Source organism: Stegostoma tigrinum, chromosome 14 (assembly GCF_030684315.1).
Source record: "Stegostoma tigrinum isolate sSteTig4 chromosome 14, sSteTig4.hap1, whole genome shotgun sequence".
In the NCBI taxonomy this organism is placed as follows: Eukaryota; Metazoa; Chordata; class Chondrichthyes; order Orectolobiformes; family Stegostomatidae; genus Stegostoma; species Stegostoma tigrinum.
The window spans coordinates 56,041,414-56,058,683 of record NC_081367.1 but is presented as its reverse complement, the minus strand read 5'-3'; the positions used below and the strand labels follow the sequence as shown (position 1 = coordinate 56,058,683).

At 41.7% G+C, this 17,270-nt stretch overlaps 1 protein-coding gene across 1 annotated transcript; it reads right to left on the bottom strand.

Moving 5' to 3' along the window:
- Positions 1-7,493: 7,493 nt before the first annotated feature.
- On the bottom strand, positions 7,494-14,480 carry LOC125457673 (extracellular calcium-sensing receptor-like). The gene is made up of 7 exons (XM_059650831.1): positions 14,431-14,480; positions 12,729-13,020; positions 11,373-11,734; positions 10,898-11,306; positions 10,464-10,697; positions 8,548-8,671; positions 7,494-8,407 (listed from the first exon to the last, which is right to left on the bottom strand). The coding sequence occupies exons 1-7, from the start codon at positions 14,478-14,480 to the stop codon at positions 7,494-7,496; spliced, it is 2,385 nt and encodes a 794-aa protein (XP_059506814.1).
- Positions 14,481-17,270: the final 2,790 nt, after the last annotated feature.

The window sequence follows — 17,270 nt, the reverse complement described above, 5'->3', positions numbered from 1 at the left end:
ATTCCAGGGAGGCAGCTTTCACTGCACGGCGATCGAGGGGGCTATACATTAGGGCAATGGACCAATCTGCCTTTATTTTTTGTGACAGATAGAAAAGACCATAAGATGGTTAGTCAAGATTAGTGGATGATTACATTTAACCTTGGTACTCTCTGATTGTTTTTTAACAACTTGTTGTTCAATTCCCAATCCTTTTTCGCCATTTTCCTGTTGTCGCCTGCCTAGATGATAGGGCCCATTTCTCACTAATGCGCCATTTGTCATCTGTATCATATTTGACTACTAGCATGGTCTCACAAAATCTGCAAACGCATATTGGATGTGTGAGGGAGGGGTGTGTAGGAGAATGGGAAGCTTACTATACATTTTTAGTCTGAAAATAAAAACAGGAAATGCTCCTGTCATTTAACGCGTCCTGCCACTTCTGTGGAAAGAGACAACTGCTGCTTCAGGATTTGGTGGACACATTCATCGTGGCATGCACTCAGAGAACCTGATGTTCTCAAGAGTACACAGTGACTGTAACTTTCGATTAATCTGTGCAACACACCTCTGAGGCAGGTGGGAGTTGGACCCTGACCATCTGACCCAGAGGCATGGGCACTATCTCTACATCGCAAGACTCTGGTGTAACTAAGTGCTAAACGATTGATTACTTACTTTTGGCTTCCTTAACCATTTACCACATTGCCAACCGTTAATCTCTGAGCACAGATTTCGCACTTTGCGACCTTTGAGTACATTGGTCTATAATTAGATGTTGACGCAAGAGTTCCATCTTCCTTATCATCCCTGAGTTTTGCCACCAGTCCATGCGATGGAATCTTCATCCAGAGAAAGTTTCTGTCCTGGGATTGCGAAAGGATCAAAACGACCAAACTGAACATACTCTATCTTTCCGCTGGACCTCTCTGAAAAGAAATCATATCATGCAGTTGCATCTCTGTTTTCATCAAGATCAACTTCCCCTCCAAACTGGTCGCTGAATCTGACTTCCTATAAATAACAAAGGAGCTGTATAAAAATATTTTTTTAAACGGAAATGGAAGCAGGAAGCGGTCGGAAGCCTGGACTGCTGTTAAACAAGATGTTAGTTGATATCGCACCTCAACCCGCCCTTACCGCAGTATCTAGGTAATATTTAGTTCCCCAAGATCTAATCATCCTCTGTTTAATGCATGTACAATGATAGGCCTGACAAATTTAGGGTAGAGAATTGCAAATATCCATAATGTCACGAGTGAAAATAATTTCCTCTCCTCAGTCCAAAATGTTAACTCATTTTCCCAAATAATTAGTGCAGAATAATTTGTGTGATCAAGGCGAAAAATGACAATGTAAATAGTTAACGCATTATATTTCTAAGCCTCCTCTTCTTTGATGACATTAACTTTTTCTTTTATGCCTTTCTCCTCGACTGAACAAGTTCACTATTAAAATGCACTATCGAGGTGAGAGCATCACTGGTATGGCCAGCACTGATTAACATCTCTAGTAGTCCGGACCAAATATTGATGGCCTTGTTCTTGAATGATTGGGCAGCAATCTGATATAATTTCCAGGCTCTGTCAGAGCGTGCCTAAAAAGCAATCATGTTGATATGAGACTGTATGTACAAGGAGGCCCAGGGTACTTCTGGTGCAGCGGCAGCATCCCTATCTCTGAGCTAAAAGATTTGGGCTGAAGTCCCACCTGCTCCAGATTTGTGTAGTAACATTCCTCAATAGATAGTTAGAAAGTATCTATATGCTATGAGCAGATAAAGTTGACACATTTCCTTCTCAAAACATTGTTCGCGAATTGGTCTTTTTGTTCATGACAGTTCAAGGGTCCCATGGTTAACTCGCAAATAAAGTGGCTTTTTTCCCATATTTTATCAACTGGGTTTAGAGCGTCATTGTGCCACAGTGAGATATGGTCGCGAGATCCTTGAATTATTTCTCAGAATTTTGGATGACTAATAATTGGTCAAAATGTCTACCTACCATACATATGCAGAATATATGTAATAGGTTCAAAACTTCTGGCCTTTTGATTCTGTTGGCACTTCACCTACAGTCCTCCTTCCCTCAGCCTTCCTTGATCCTATTATCTGATAGATTTTAAATCCCAACTAGATACCCACGATCTCATCTTGCTGGATAATTTGGCAATGATAGATTGAGAAGGACATTCAGCCCAAGTTTATTCATGCATGAGACATTCTCCTGTAGTGCTGACACCAATGGAATAATTACAATATCTCGTCAGTTGTTTGACCTCTGCCTCATTAATTACCCACCTGCAAATGTTTTTCACACATTTGTCTTAAAGAACAAACAAAAATCGAAAGGTCAGGTCTCGGATTGTTTCCCATAACTGTTCACGCTACGGATTTATGTTGTGTGTGCTTGCACAGCTACTGTTTACAAACGGCCCTTTCCTGCTCTCACACAAGCTTAAACGATTCAGCTCGTGGATAATGACATAAACGTCTTTGTACATGCTGTTTGATACGCTGAGCTGTGTAGTATCAGAGTAAATGATGTCGATATCTTCGAGACTCTCTGATCCTGTATTTAAGCGAGCTCAGGCAGTTGATTCTTTGGTGGTTTTTCAGGCAGTTTTTATTTACAGGCAAACAACTCCACCCAGAACACGTTTGTATATCTACCGCCCTCGTGTGGGGAAGGTTTCACTCCGAGGAGAAATTCTCGAAGGTCAAAGATTTCTGCTCTGCGAAATGAAAAGACAATCTCTCCTTCCAGGTATGGCAAGAATTGCTCTATATGAAGCACAGCCACAGTGATACAGGGTTCACTAGCAAGCCACTGGTTCCCAGTCACATTTTGGCTGGCGATCTCCTGAACTAATTGAAGTATTTCCCTCTCACGGCTGAACACGACAATAACCTTGGCTGATGATTTTATATATATACATGTATATATCACAGCCACGGTTTGACATATCTTCTCTTCGCCAAAATGTACGAAGAAATGACACAAACGCCAAACTCGGCGACCTGTTCGATGAATTGCTGGATCCCAAATCTTCCGTCGCCGTCGTCATTAACAAGACCTCGAATCCAAGTCCGGCCAAAGTGCTTCATAAGTTGCGCCAAAGCCTTGGTCTGAAAATAGTCAACTGGCCGCTGTCCGGAAAAATGTGGGATATTTACTCCAGTCAATCCGACGGGTACAACTGCAGAAGTAAGTTACCTGGAAGAAGAAAAGTAATTTGATAGGATTTATTTCAAGACAAAATCAGACGCATAACGAAAGAGGTACCATCATAGGCCTCATCAACAATCCACTATGCATAGTTTGAGGCCGAAGCCATCACATGTGTCCTAATCTAGAATTTCTGACTCACAATGCAGATCCAGGCCAGCAAGACTGGTCCCAATAGTCCAACATTGCAGCCAATTCAGCTGAATCCAGTCAGGACACAAAGCCGATCTGACATCCTCTGCAGGTCAGGTCAATGAGGGACTATTAGAGAATATTGCTCTATCAGTTGCCAAATCATTCACATCTCATCGTAGAATATAAAAGCCTACCCAAGAATGTTTCCATCTATTCTGCCCAAATCTTTTGATTTGATATTTGTATTAAATCTGCTCGGTCGAATGACAATTTAATTCTTGTACCTTTCGTCGCTCGGATCTGGTCAAACACTTCCCACAATCAGTTGGTGGTGGTGGTGGGGACATCGGACGAGATCGAGCTAGCTCGTCGGTTTTACCCAGAATCGCTCTAAATAGTCTAAAATTTACCACCAAAGCTCTCCGATAAGCAGCAATCTCTTGAGTGGCATATAACCAGCTTTTCAGCTGTCCAATATTTAATTCTCGCTTTTACACATCATTGGAACATGTCAACCAAGCCCACCATCATTAAGTACTCCAGTGCAATTGGGCAAACGCATAAGGCAGATTTAAGACAAAGACAGCAAGTCTTTGCATAAGGATAGTTAATCACATAATGATTAAGAGCAGATTAAATATATTAATAAAATATATTCCTCACGCAGAATAGATTTGACCAAAGAAGTGAATCTGATGAAAAGTCAATGTCAGGGTGAATTAAACCGTCAGGGTTACATTTGGATTTTACATTCACAGAAAAGAGCATATTTCTCCAAGTGAACCACCCACCAGATGAAACTTGCGCACGTAGACATTAATATTCAGAAGGAGTAGCAGGCAAACCTTGTATAAACACAAATTGTGAAAACGAAACATTCCAGAGAGGCTTTGAAGCTGTAATAGATGGTGAGAGAGGGAGTCAATAGACATTGCCAAATACGAGGTTAAAAAGAAATGCCTGGCCAAGATAAGATTGATTGGATGAAGAAGGCTAAGGACTTTAATTTGTAAACTAAAATGGAAGGTTTTTTTGTTTGTATGAAGCAAGATCAGAGTTTGCATAATGAAAATGTGATGTGACTGAATGGTATAGGAATTCTGAATTTCTCTATAGTGCTCAGGGTTCGGGAAGCTAACGGCCTAGTGGCGTTATCGCTTGACTGTTAAATCAGTGACCCCAATAATTTCCTGGGGACCTGGCTTCCAATCCTGCCACGGCAGATGATGGAATTCAAACTTAATTAACATCGGGAGATAAAAAGCCTACTATGAGCATGAAGCGATTGCTAGGGCAAACCTGCCTGGTTCATTAATGCCCTTTAGGAAAAGAAACCACCCCCTGAACCTGGTATGGCATACATGTGACATCAGACCGACAGCAATGTGATTGAATCTGGGCTATTAGGGATTGGCAAAAAAAATACTGCCTGTCAGCGACGGCCTTATCACGTCAAAGTGTTTCTTAAAATCTAACTCCCGTTCTAACGGAAAGATACTCGCCCCAAGTCTTGGTTGATTGACAACTTGAAATTTTCACGGCAGGTCACAATGTTGAAATGTGAACTCGCTGTCTCTCTTCACTTATGCTGTCAGATCTACTGAGTCTTTTTAGAAATGTCTGTTCTTATTAAAACAGAAATTTATTTTAGACAATGAAATAATAGAGATTCGAAGTTAAAACAGTATCTCAGCTCCTTAAAGCGGTGTTTCAGAGATAGTAGGAACTGCAGATGCTGGAGAATCCGAGATAACAAGGTATAGAGCTGAATGAACACAGCAGGCCACGCAGCATCATGGGAGCAGGAAAGCTGACGTTTCGGGCCTAGACCCTTCTTCAGAAATGGGGTAGGAGAAGGGCCTTCTGAAATAAATAAGGAGGGAGGGGAGGCGGATAGAAGATGGATCGAGGTGAAGATAGCTGGAGAGGAGATACACCGGTCAAAGTGGTGGGGATAGACCAAGTAAAGGTGAGTGCAGGTTGGGAGGTAGGGAGGAGATAGGTCAGTCCAGGAGGACGGACAGGTCAAGAGGGGGGGATGAGGTTAGTAGGTAGGCGATGGAGGTGGGGCCTCAGGTGGGAGAAAGGAGCAGGTGGGAGGAAGGACAGGTCAGGGAGGCGGGGACGAGCTGTCCATCCTGGGCCTCCTGCAGTGCCGCAACGATGCTACCCGAAGGTTGCAGGAACAGCGACTCATATTCCACTTGGGAACCTTGCACCCCAATGGTATCAATGTGGACTTCACAAGCTTCAAAATCTCCCCTCCCCATACCGCATCCCAAAACCAACGCACCTCATTCCCGCGCTCCTAACCTGTCCTTCCCCCCACATATCCCCTCTTCCCACGTGAAGCCCCAACCCATCTCCTACCTACTAACCTCATCCCGCCCCCATGACCTGTCCGTCTTCCCTGAACTCACCTATCTCCTCCCTACCTCCTAACCTGCACTTACTTTTACTGGCTTCATCCGTGCCTCCTTAACCGGTCTATCTCCTCTCCAACTACCTTCCCCTCGATCTATCTTCTATCCGCCTTCCCGTCTCTCCCTACCTAATTCAGAAACCCCATCCCCTCCCCAATTTCTGAAGAAGAATCTAGGCCCGAAACATCAGCTTACCTGCTCCTACGATGCTGCTTGGCCTGCTGTGTTCATCCAAATCGACACTTGTTATCTCCTTAAAACAGTGCATTGCCAAGCAGTTTTCTCCTGACTTGCACAATTTGTATTATTCTGGTTTAGATATTAGAGTACTCATTTAACATATCTGTGCAGTTTTGTACACTCCTTTTGTTCTCTGCACAACTTATTTTGCTAACAATCTGTATCATTGGAAAATTTGGCATCTATACCATCCAGCAATTTATCTCAGCTGTCAATAGTTGCAGTCCTGGCTCTGATCCCTGTGGCGCACAACTCAGTCCGCCTCAATACTTTTACAGTTGCCTTTTTAACATAGACAGGTGACCTCTAGAGAAGCGTTTTATATTTTCTTGTCACGGTAGGTGCAGGAGGGATTTCTTTTCAGAATGGAAGTATAGTACCAGGGTGTGGGGAAGGCGGGTCAGTGGGGGTGGCATAGTTGCAGAATAAGGGATAGGCCATTTCGAACAAAAAACTGATCATTTTTCATTTAGAGGCTGGCGAACCTATCGCATTATGCGCCACAGAGAGCTATAGATGGTTCGTCATCAAGTACTTTCAAGACAGAGACTGATACATTTCCAGAAAATGAGGTCTTTAGGTAGTGCGCCTTCGAGGTAGAAGTTTGGACAGGACCTAACTGAATGGCAAAGCAGGGTCGAGAAGCTGAATGGCCTACCCAGTTTCTATTTTCTGTGTTTCCACAATACAGTTCGATCAAGAAGGAAAAGCTATAATCGTTTATAGAGGGAACGCAGTGAAGGTGTCAAAATCGAGATATTTTCTTTCTCGTCATTCATTGTCACGCACATAAAATGAAAAAAACAATACAACGTCAATTTTATTGGATTGTTTTCCTGCCTCATATGTCATTGCACGGGTGCCGTTATATTTTCAAGTGTTTCTGGCAAACCATTTATTATTACAAATGAAAATGCTGAAAATGCGCAACGGGGCAACTGAAGGTACACTTCTCGGAGACGAAGCGCGCTCTTTCATCTGTCGTTGGTGAGACAGAAAAAACTCATTTAACTGCAATACTCAGATCAAAGCAAAATTCTGAAAGATCAGCAGGAAAGATCAACATTTGTGACAGATACGGGAATGTGCAGCAAATCCACAATTAGATAATTGGAAGTCGGGAATGGGATGTGGCGACTTTTCCGTCACTTCTTCCTAATCTTCAGAATTACGTAGAGTCTGATGTTGTCTAACATTGAAACCAGTTTCTCTTTTTTAATTTGCATTTTGCGACAATATTTGGAAATATTCACCTCGGCTTTGACAGCAAACCAACAGTCAAAACCAAACGATGACTTCTTCCACCTTATACAAAACGCTGAATATGTTATAAATTTTAACATTTTTCTGCAATGTACATTGAAACCGAGCAATCGTATTAGAACGGAATGCAAGAAAAGCCGAAGCTATTTGCATGAACTGTAAAACCACACAAGTAATTCAACATATTGTCACATGATGTTTCCGAATTTACAAAACTCGTTTGTTACGTTACGGTTGTACATTTTTTAGCAATTGCATGTTTTTTGGTGTTCTCGTCGGGTTTTAGCAAGATTATGTAACACTTTGAAAAAAAGATACAGAACAATAATCCAAAGCTCGATGCTAAAATTGCAAATACCTCAACAGCCACCGTGTATTTTCCGGGCTGGCTCACATAAGCTGGAATAAATGTCACCCAAACTGCAAAAAATATGAGCATGCTGAACGTTATGAGTTTAGCTTCATTGAATCTGTCCGGCAGCTTCCGGGCCAATAAGGCTAAAATTAAACAAATGCAGCCTAACAAGCCAATGTAACCAAACACACTACAGTATGCTACTGTGGAACCCACGCCACACTCGAGGATAATCTTTGCATTTTGATATTTGGTGTTTTTAGCTGGGAGTGGGGGAGAGGTCAACAACCAGATCACACATATTATTACTTGAATCAATGCGCAGATAAAAACAATTGACCTTTGTTGTCTGGGTCCGAACCATTTCATAACATCACTACCCGGCAGAGTTGCTTTAAATGCCATTAGGACTACCAGAGTCTTACTGAGAATACAAGAAAGACATAGAGCAAAACTAACTCCAAACACCGTGTGCCGCACCATGCATGACCATGCTGAGGGCTGTCCGATGAATGCAATGGAGCACAGAAAGCACAGTATTAATGAGATTAATAGAAGGAAGCTCAATTCCGAATTGTTGGCCTTTACAATAGGAGTGTTTATGAAATGTAAGTATACAGTTGCAATAGCCCCTGTGATACAAGCTCCAAGCACTGAAATCGCCGTCAGCGTTATTCCCATGCTGTCTTGAAAGGAGAGGAACTCAATTTCTTTCGGAATGCATTGATTTCTTGGCTCATTGGACCAGTAATCTGACGGGCATTTGATGCATTCTATTGAACCTGTTGTGAAATAACAGTATATTTTAAAAGCTCAAAAGTATGCTTGTAGATTAAAGCTGAATATCATAGTAAAAAGACAACATTTGCCGTGGTCCAAACTCACTGCTGAAATATTAACGATTGTTCTCATTCTTGCCTACCTGTTTCGTTACTGATCTCCCCATCGGCACATGGCAAACAATCAAAGCAGCAAACAGGCTGACCCTTACGTACTGCTTTTCTGGTACCTGCAAGACAGCTTTTACTACACACTGAGAGAGGGGCCTATGGAGACAGAAGCGATATTTTAACAACTCAAAGTCAGTTACCAGATACTGGGTCTATGGAATTTCTTAAAATGCATTGAAGCACAACCATCCAGCCTTAGCTAATGACGGAGGATTGTGTAATTTTCAATGTTCACTGCAACATTGCCTCGCCTGTGTTGGTATGAATTGAAATATATGTTTCTCATTGTTGGCTAAGAAAGTCTCTTTTTTACCGCTATCATCTCTTTACACTTCGATAAACATTCGGATTTATTATCCGTACTGCTCCCTTTTGTGATAATCCAACCCGACCTTCCTCCTGTTGAATCAAGTAACAAATTTTAAATTGATATAAATGGGAAAACTGTAAGTAGTCGTCATATCTGTAAATTTGATCTCGCTTCGATATTGTTTCTAATCATATGGACGAATGGACAGTCATTTTTAGATACAGTGAAAATAATTGAAATTGACCCAGCTGCGCGCGACTAGAGTTGTCGATCTGTCTCAATAAATAAGTGAAGAGATTCCCTCCCTCAGGGAAATGCATTGCCTAGTTTGGATGTTGACAATATCTCCTAAATACATCGTTGAACCGGGGACTGTCGAATTGAATTTCTAAGTTTCCCACAGAGAATAATTTAAGTTCTTCACCAAAGGATTAGACTTTGGAGGCCAGAGGCAGAGTGTTGCCATTCTCATTTCAATTCAGAATAAAATGACATGACGGCACTTAATTATAAGAATACTTATTTGGATATGCAACAAAATAATGTCAACTTAATGAAAACCAAAATGTGCAATTGTAAAATTGGAGTCAAATAAACATACAAGTGTCTTAGTTTGAAAAGACAGTTGAAATATTGAAAAAGTTAGAATCAACAAAGACACTGCTCCACTTCTTTTTTAATTCACACATAGGATGAGAACATTGCTGGCTGGACCAATAATTTATTGCCGGTCCCTAGTTGCTCTTGAGAAGGTGGTGGTGAGCTTCATTTTTCAACGGCTGGAGTCCACTTACTGTCGATTGATCAGAATGAACTTAGGGAGGGATTTGCAGGATTTCGACCAACGGCACTGACGGAGAGCTGATGTATTTCCAAGTCAGGATGATGAGTGGCTTGGAGGGCGATCTGGCAGGGGATGGCATTGCCAAATATCTACTACTGCCTTCTTCCTGATAGTTGGTGGAGATCTTGTGTTTCGAATGTTGTGCTATTAATGAATAGCATGAATAGAGCATCCTACCTCGCAGATTGTTGTATGATACAACTATACGATGTAATTGAGTAATTGCTTCAACAGAGTTCTTTCAAACATAGTTTTCAACGGAACGAGACATTTCTTATGCTGAAAAATCCGATGATGGGGCAGTTTCGTGAATTATCTGTTCAAAGTCACCTGTTACTACCAAATACACTGTCCTCGTCAAGTCCAGGCAGCAAATTAAATCTTCAATAAATTAACTCTAATGTGATTTTTACTTTAAAAAAAATCCTTTCTTCAAAAGATTTATAGGAGACTTTTTAACATACTGTTCAATCACCTTAGTTTTGAATTCACCACCCGTTCCACTGCACGCAAACGTAATATGCTTTGGTTCGACATTCGAAATACTATAGCAGACTTTGAATATTACATATTCATAGCTATTCACACAAGGAATGACTGAACACCAGAATTAATCCGATAACAGATGGTAGGAATCCTCGAAAATCTCAACAATAGTAATCGTCCAAATCAATGTGATTGTGGGGTTGATTCTTACCCGATACGGAGACATGGTACGTTTAAAATGAGCTTACCTTATTTTGAAGAGCTGTTCTGTGCCACACAATTCTACTTTCATCCAACTCGAGTTCCTCCCCTTTCGGCAACGCTTCGTCATAATAGCCAACATTGACAAAGTCAATCGACCCATCAGGACGCTTCTGCCAGTTTATCAGGTCATAGGAAGCAATAGCATCTCCATTTTTATCAAAGCTTACTTCCTCCCCAAACTGGCTGGTGAAACGTACCTCCCTCAGGTAGTGTAAAAGCTTTTAAAGGGGAAAGACAAATATCATCTTCGATCTTAAACATGCGGAACATTACAGCGATAAAAATAAGACAAAGGGCATTGAGCGAATTACAATCAACAAAGAAAATAGAACGGAACATGCTGTATACTTTAATTTCGCGAGAGGCAATACATTACTCCGTTTTACCAGATGACAAGTAGCGTGCTACTGTTCTTCACCTGCCAAGACAGAACTTTTGACTTTTGACCACATGTGTTGTTGACAAATGGGCCTTTCCCATTTTCACACGATTGTAAATTCTGAAGGGCGTGAGCTATGGCGTATACCGCTTTGTATACATTGTAGGAAACTCTTAACTGCGACACATCGGAGTATGCAGATTCAACCGTCTCTAGGTTTTCTGAACCGGTGCACGGTTTGTAGGGAAACGCTGACATGTTTTCTTTCAGGCTGTGATTTGAGGTTTTTATGCTACAGCCGAAGACGTGGCCCCACAGTTCTTGAACATACGTATTGTATGGTGCTGTGGAAGGATGAAGTTTGACTAGAAACTCTCTCAGTCCTGGAATTTCCGCTCGCCTGATTCCAAAGCCGATTGTTCCTGATAAAATATCCACAGTTTCTGCTCTCCATAGTTGGAAAGATGTGATCCAGGCTTCACTCGCGATTAGCTGAATGTCGGTGATGTTCTACATTCTGAGTTCGTTTACCAAAGACATGGCGTCACTCTCGCCACAGAACATTATCAACACCTTAGCAGACGATGTTCTAATGGTCTTTGCAACTTGGCTCACTCTTTGTCTTGTGCGACCGGGTAAAAGGAATTCGATGTAGGCGATACAGATTTCAAACTTCGCCGCCTCTTCAATGAGAGACCTCATTCCGAAGCGACCATAATCGTTGTCTTCAGCCACGGCTCCGATCCAGGTCCATTCAAAGTGGTGTATGAGTCGAACTAAAGCTTTCATTTGAACAGCATCGCTAGGAATCGTCCTCAAGAATGTCGGAAACTCACTCTTATTACTGAGGCAAGAGCATGACGCAAAGTAGCTGACCTGCGGGGGAAAAGAACTGAGATATTTGAAATCGTGGCACCAGCGCTGAGCCCAGCACAGGGTGAGAGAAGATCTTAAGGAAAAACAGAAATTGCCGAAGTAGGTGAACAGGTCTGGCAGAGACAAAAGCAGAGTTAACATTTCGATTCAGTAACCGCTTGTTCAGAAATAGGACTGTTTTGTTTCAGATGTCCAGCATTCACCATTCTGTGGAAGTGTCGGCGGACCCGAGAAGTTTAATTTTGCTCTCACTCTACAGATGCTGCGAGACCTGTGAGCTAATCTAGCAATTTTTGTTTTTTTTTGTTCCATTGGTTCTTCTTGTTTTATTTTAATCACTTAAGGTGTATTCGTTCTTTAAAACAGCGATCGACACAGACTCACAATTTAACCAATAGGTCTGTAAATATTTCTCCTTCAACTGTTCATTCAATTCAAAAACACTTCTTAATTTGTTTCCACTCACCTACTGGGACGATAGTTCCAGTCAACAACAATCTCAATATTTCTCTTTATTTCCTGTCTGGATCTTCCTTACCGTAAGCCTGTTTACCTGTTTATCCAGCTCTACTGCGACTAAAACAGTATATGTACATAACTATTGACAATGGCGGAAATAGTCTGCAGTTCAGACAATTTCTGTGGAGACAGGAGGACCGAGTTACCTTTTCAGACCAAGGAACCATATTCCGTTCTACCCTCACTCTGCAGAGACAATATTTGCAGCATTTTTGTTTTTATTTCAGACCTCAAACATCTGTAGCGTTTTATTTTTATAAACGTAATCATAGATTCATCGAATCCCTACAGTGATAAATAAGCCATTCAGCCCAACCTATCTATACATAACTACCGAAGAGCATCCTAGCCTATCCCTGTAAACTCGCATTTGCCATTGCTATTCCACCCAGCCACCACATCCCTGGACACTACGCGGGTGAGCTTTTGCCTCGCTCCTGTCAATACTTATCGCAAATTAATTGATAAATCTTACCAGGCCAATAGCGAAAGGAGCAACTAATCGAGACACTGCGATAGATTGCGATGACGCGCCATCTCCCACAATCACAGGTACTAATGGGACTCCAGCACACGTGGAGTTGGGAGCGCCATTGCCTCTTCCCTTCAGTAAGTTGAAAGCTCCTTTCAGACCTTCGGAAGATGCGTCACAGCTGTCGAAAATTTCGTAACCCAGCGTCGTGTGAGGTAGTAACTCCCTATTCCTATTTATCTCTTCTATGGCGAATACCATGGTGAGTGTCCAACGAAGACCACTTTGACTAAACCTGCCATACAGCAGAATTTAATTTCATTCCACGCAGTAAAATTCATTTTATATTATGACTCATTGTAGAATTCTGAATATCTTAGCAAAAGCAACTTTTATAGTGATTAAATTGCAATATGACCGTGTATTTTCATTGGAGCGAATAAGACCCGGTACATAGCAGCGTTTAGCTTCCCGAAATTCCGGAATCCTGACAGGCAGCTCATTGAAACATATTAATAATAAGAAATTTAGAACAAAAGGAGGAAACAATCTCATGGCACTGAGAATTGTGACTTCGATCCCAGAATTGGGAGAACGAAAGAAAATGCGTCCAGAAGAGTTAGAATACAGGGGCAGAAATGCACTGCAGAGACTATATTAAGGCCTCGTCAGACCGCTTTAGGAATATTACGAGCAGTTTTGGGTCCCATATCTAAGGACGGATGTGCTGGTATTGGAGGAGATCCAGAGTAGTTTCACAAGAACGATTCCACGGAAGAAGTGCTTGGCATATGAGGAGTGGTTCTGATCTCTGGGTCTGTCCTCGTGGATTTTGGAAAGAATTAGGGGATCTGATTGAAATTAAGAGAATATTGAGAGGCCTGGTGATGTGGCGGGGTGGGTATGGTGGGGAGCGGAAATGTTTCCACTAGTCAGAGTGACGAAGAACCCAGGATACAGCCGCAGAGTGAGGGGACGATACTTTAGAACACAGATTGGGAGGAATATTTTCAGCTAGAGAGTGATGACTCTGTGAAACTCGTTGCTGCAGAGGGCAGTGGAAGTCGTCGTTGAGTGTGTTTAAGACAGAAATCGTGAGGCTCTTCACCGGTAAGGGGATCAAGGGTTACAGGGAAAAAGCAAGAGAATTGTGATGAAAAACCTATCAGTCATGTTCGAATGGCGGAGGAGACGTGATGGATCAAATGGCCTAATTCTGCCCCTATGTTTCCTGTTGTTACAGTCTCATCGCGTTACTCAACCATATAAGGGTCCAGTAAATAAATGAATGGAAAGAAGGTAGGAAAGAGGAGCAAAGAACCATAAAACAACAGAAGACATAGGGAAAAGCGAACAGGCGGAGGCCATTCAATCTTTTGATAGGTCTTCAACGTTTTCGTAAATTCGTGGATGAGCAGATTGTGATCTCAACTCCAAATTCCTGAACGTCATAACCAAACACTCCAGCCCTCCCACCCACCACCACCCCATACGGCGTTTTCGCTGCAACAGACCTTAAATTCATTTTCTATTTTTAAAAACGTCTCCTGAATATTAAAGAAACAACCTCCAATACATTCTGTGGCAGAATTCCCCGGACTAAACAACGTCAGAGTGATGGTTTTCTGTGCACATCCATCAAAAACAGATTTTTTTCTCAAATTATATCTCCGAATTTTCCTGCCTCCCCTGAACATCTACCTACCTGTCAAGGCCTCTTAGGATCTCCTTTAATTCAATAGTATCAGCTCTCATTCTTCTAAACTCAAATGACTTAGGTTTTACCTGAATAAGTTGAGCGTATGCCCTTTACACTGCTTCTAAATGGTATTTTTTATTAAAGAGATCAAACAATACTCACTGCTCCAGAAACAGTTTCAGCAAATTCTGTGCAAATACAATATATACACCCACCAGATGCATTCCATTCACATTGCAATAAAGACAAGCACTCCGTTTCTCTACGAAATTTCTTGTTGATCCTGCATGCTAACGTTTACTGATCCATAAAACATTTTGTGAAAGCGCAGAACATAACACATGAACGGACAAGCAGTAAAAAATAATGAAGGATTTGTCATAGAAACGACAAATTATGTTCGAAATCAATTCCATCCAAAACGGAAGAATTTTCAAAGATTACTATCACTCACTCCACACAGCGCACTGGTTGAGGGTGAGATTGGAATGATCTATAATCCGGCGCGACTCTTAAATGTATTGGAAACAAACCGCCCAGGATGACGTCCCCATCCTGAAACATTCCAAGGCTGAACTGTTCTTGCCGTTTGCATGTGTCGACGGCGGAGACGACTATTAGGATTGGAGCCAGTATGAAAACGCTCCTTATGCAAGACAGAGGCATTAGAGAATCCTGAAGGTTTTCTCAGAAGTCACGGGAAATAAAGACTTGATTCGACCTTTCATCGCTTTGGTGCAAGCGGCCTATTGCACCGCGATATTTAACAGTCGCAACCTGTTCCCAGGAGATTCTAAACTCAAATCCCGTTTATGGTTATTCCAGTCTCGTGTTTTGTCAAATGCTCGGGGTCGCTGTGCCCCTAACACTTTAACTAAGTTAAATGTAGACATTGCAAATCTGTGGCCATATTTGGAAGATATGTTATGCAATGAGAGATGAATGCTGCCATTAGGAGAAGGAGCCTATTGTTCTTGGCAATTGGGATATTAATTCAGGTCTAATCAGCGACCAAGGAATCTCACATTTAATGCGACATTGATTCGTAAAGAGGCAAAACTAGATCGGTAGCGCTGTCCAAAATAAGTTCTTCCGTATTAATTACCTTGTTCGCAGATGACCTGCCTCACGTTCCAGCTTTAGTGACAGTATTCTCAGCATTGAACCGCGCCGAATTTCTCAGCAACACCGAAATTCTAATAAATAACGCAGCTTATAAATTCTGTCAAACAAAGCACACTTTCTGGGAAGGTCATTGTTGCCTCCTTTGCTGCCAAGCGAAATTGGATACCAAGCCGCACAAATGAAGGTAAACAGAGAGCATGATGGATTTCTTCAACCCTGCGTCCCCAACGATATCAATTGTTTTCTTTCCGCGAAGATAAACCCGGCATATCTCGAGAGCAAGTAACATTGCATTCAATTTTTATTTTTATTCTTTTATTGGGTGTCGGCATCACGAGCTGGGCCAAAGTTTGTTTACATGCCTAATTGTTTTTGAGAAAGAGGTGACCTATCACCTTGAACCACTAATAAAGGCAGACCAACAGAGCCAATGGAAAGGGAATTTAAGGACTTAAAGCCAACATTAAAGGAATATAGTTCCAAAGTCGGGCTGGTATGTGACCTGTAAGGGAATTTTCAGATGGTTGTGTCCCGTGCATTTACTGTTCTTGTCCTTCTAGATTATAGAGGTCAAGTGTTTGAAATGTACTGTGGAGGACACTGAGTGATATACTACAGCGTATCTTGTAACTGGTGCACATGGCTGCCATTGTGCATTGGTGGTGGAGGAAGTGAATATTTCAGCCTCTGAGTAGAGTGTGGATCAAATGGGCTAATTTATTCCGGGACTGGAAGGAACTGCTCGAGTGTTGTTGGATCCTCCACGAATCTAGGCAAGAAGTCAGCAGTCTATCACATTCCTCATTTCTGCCTTTTAGTTAGTGGGCAGACTTTTGGCCTTCAGAATGGAACTAAGTATTGTATTATTCCCAGATCTGGCCTGTTATTCTCACCATAGTTTTCATAACGCTGGTTCAAGTTCAAATTACTTTCAAATATAACCGTGATGAATGCGTTTATTGAGGAATTCACCACTGAATGCTAAGGAGAGATATTGAGGTTCTGTCTTGTCGAATTCATTGTATGGTTTCTGCGTTGCACTAATGTTATTTGCCACTTTCAGCCCAAACCTAAATGTCGTCCAGGTCTTGCTTTTACGGTCACAAATTTGTTCGGATTCTGAATAGTACTAATTCTTTCAACAATTAACAACCTCCACACTTCTTCCCTCATTATAGAAGGATTATTATTCAATAATCAACTGACAATGACCATTCGGGACACTACCCCGAGGAGCTCATGCAGATTTTCGGAAGAAGGGTCTCGAACAGAAACGTCAAACTTTCCTGCTCCTCTGATGCTGCTGGGCCTGCTGTGTTCATCCAGCTTCACACAGTGTAAACTCATGCCGTGTTGTGTTAAGTCTGCTCCTCTATTTCATGAAAGAATACAGTAATTCGTTTTGACCAGCACTTGTGACATCCTACCAATTAGAATATCCTCAATCCTTCTACCCTGTCACTCCACTCACTTAAAAACCAAGTTAACATTTCCATTCAATTCCCTGAGATCCAACTTTACCAGTTGCTTTCTTATGTAAAGCCCATATATTTTTATTTTCTGTTTTTGATCATGAGCTGAAATGGGAAAACAGCTGCTTCAAAAGCCAAAGTTTGTTCAGGAATTACTGCGCTTGTTAAAAGCAAATAGACTGACACACATTATAACGGCGGTTTGTTCATGCAGTAGTGGAAATAAGCATAGATGAACTAGAATCGAGT

Bases quoted from the DNA above. Each gene is read 5' to 3' on its own strand.
- LOC125457673 (XM_059650831.1), bottom strand. From the start codon at position 14,480: ATGAGAGCTGATACTATTGAATTAAAGGAGATCCTAAGAGGCCTTGAC. The intron at 13,021-14,430 runs GTAGGTAGATGT...GCTGTATGGCAG, and splicing joins ATCCTAAGAGGCCTTGACAG to GTTTAGTCAAAGTGGTCTTC. The intron at 8,408-8,547 runs GTAGGCAAGAAT...ATTTCACAACAG, and splicing joins GGAGATCAGTAACGAAACAG to GTTCAATAGAATGCATCAAA.